This window comes from Arachis ipaensis, chromosome B02, assembly GCF_000816755.2.
Source record: "Arachis ipaensis cultivar K30076 chromosome B02, Araip1.1, whole genome shotgun sequence".
NCBI classification, from domain to species: Eukaryota; Viridiplantae; Streptophyta; class Magnoliopsida; order Fabales; family Fabaceae; genus Arachis; species Arachis ipaensis.
In genome coordinates this window covers 72,268,545-72,269,482 of record NC_029786.2, presented here as the reverse complement: position 1 = coordinate 72,269,482, position 938 = coordinate 72,268,545, and the positions used below count along the sequence as shown (strand labels likewise).

Genomic DNA, 938 nt, shown 5'->3' with positions numbered 1-938 from the left:
TATTAAAAAATCGGAGACAATTTTAATGGTTTACCAATATTTCGTTGTTAGAATAGCCTGGCACTAAGATCATTAACAACCAAAAGTAATAATTTAATTTATTATTTATAACATCAAATTCTAATACCTGGTAGCATCTTCAGGAACAAATTGTATGTCATGGCAACCCAAATTTCTAGCAAACTTCACCATCTTGCATGCAATCTGAAGAACCTCTTCCTTGCTCTTACCCAACTTATGCTCCATATGAATTGGGCTTGTAGCAATAAACGTGCTAATCTTTGGTCTCATGGCATGTTTAACAGCCTCCCATGCAGTTTCAATATCCTTCTGATTACATCTAGCAATACCAACAATAACCGGAACATATCCATTGTCATCAACATCGTTTCCGACCTCTTCGGCTATCATCTTGACAGCCTTGAATTCGTCTTGAGACGAACAAGGGAATCCTGCCTCTATGACATCCACGCCAAGCTTCGCGAGCTGGCGTGCGATGTCAAGCTTCTCCTGGGATGTCATTGCAGCCCCGGGAGACTGCTCCCCATCGCGTAGTGTCGTGTCAAAAATGCGAACATAATAAGGGTTAGGGATATAATTGGGAATGTATATTGGGCGCATGTCAATAGAATTTTTAGTTTGTTGTGGAGAAGGAATCATAGAAGGGATTGTTGTCATTTTACTTAATAATAATTGAATATGTGATGCTTTTTAAATTATAATGGTTGGAATCAGCAAGTTAGAATGTTTAGCGTTTGTAGAGGCAAGTAAAGAAATATTTATTAGAGCGATTCAGAGTGCAAATGCACACACTGCATATGCATATATATATAGTGACAACACAAGTTGTTTGAGGAACAAAAAATAAACCTCATTATAATAGTAGCTTGGATTAGTTAAATAGTGTGTTTTTCAAATGCAAAAAAAAAAAAAAAATG

General features: G+C 36.7%; 1 protein-coding gene across 6 annotated transcripts in view; it reads right to left on the bottom strand.

The window, feature by feature from the left end:
• The window catches only part of LOC107627356 (probable 2-isopropylmalate synthase), a 23,066-nt gene extending 22,216 nt beyond the window's left edge, over window positions 1-850 (bottom strand). For 2 of the 6 annotated variants that reach the window (XM_021115934.1, XM_021115939.1), the window contains exon 1: window positions 128-850. In XM_021115934.1, coding sequence (XP_020971593.1) covers window positions 128-678 — 551 coding nt within the window. In that variant the 5' untranslated portion in view covers window positions 679-850. The remainder of the gene's footprint in view (window positions 1-127) is intronic. The other 4 variants (XM_021115933.1, XM_021115937.1, XM_021115935.1 and 1 more) reach the window with 3 other exon arrangements.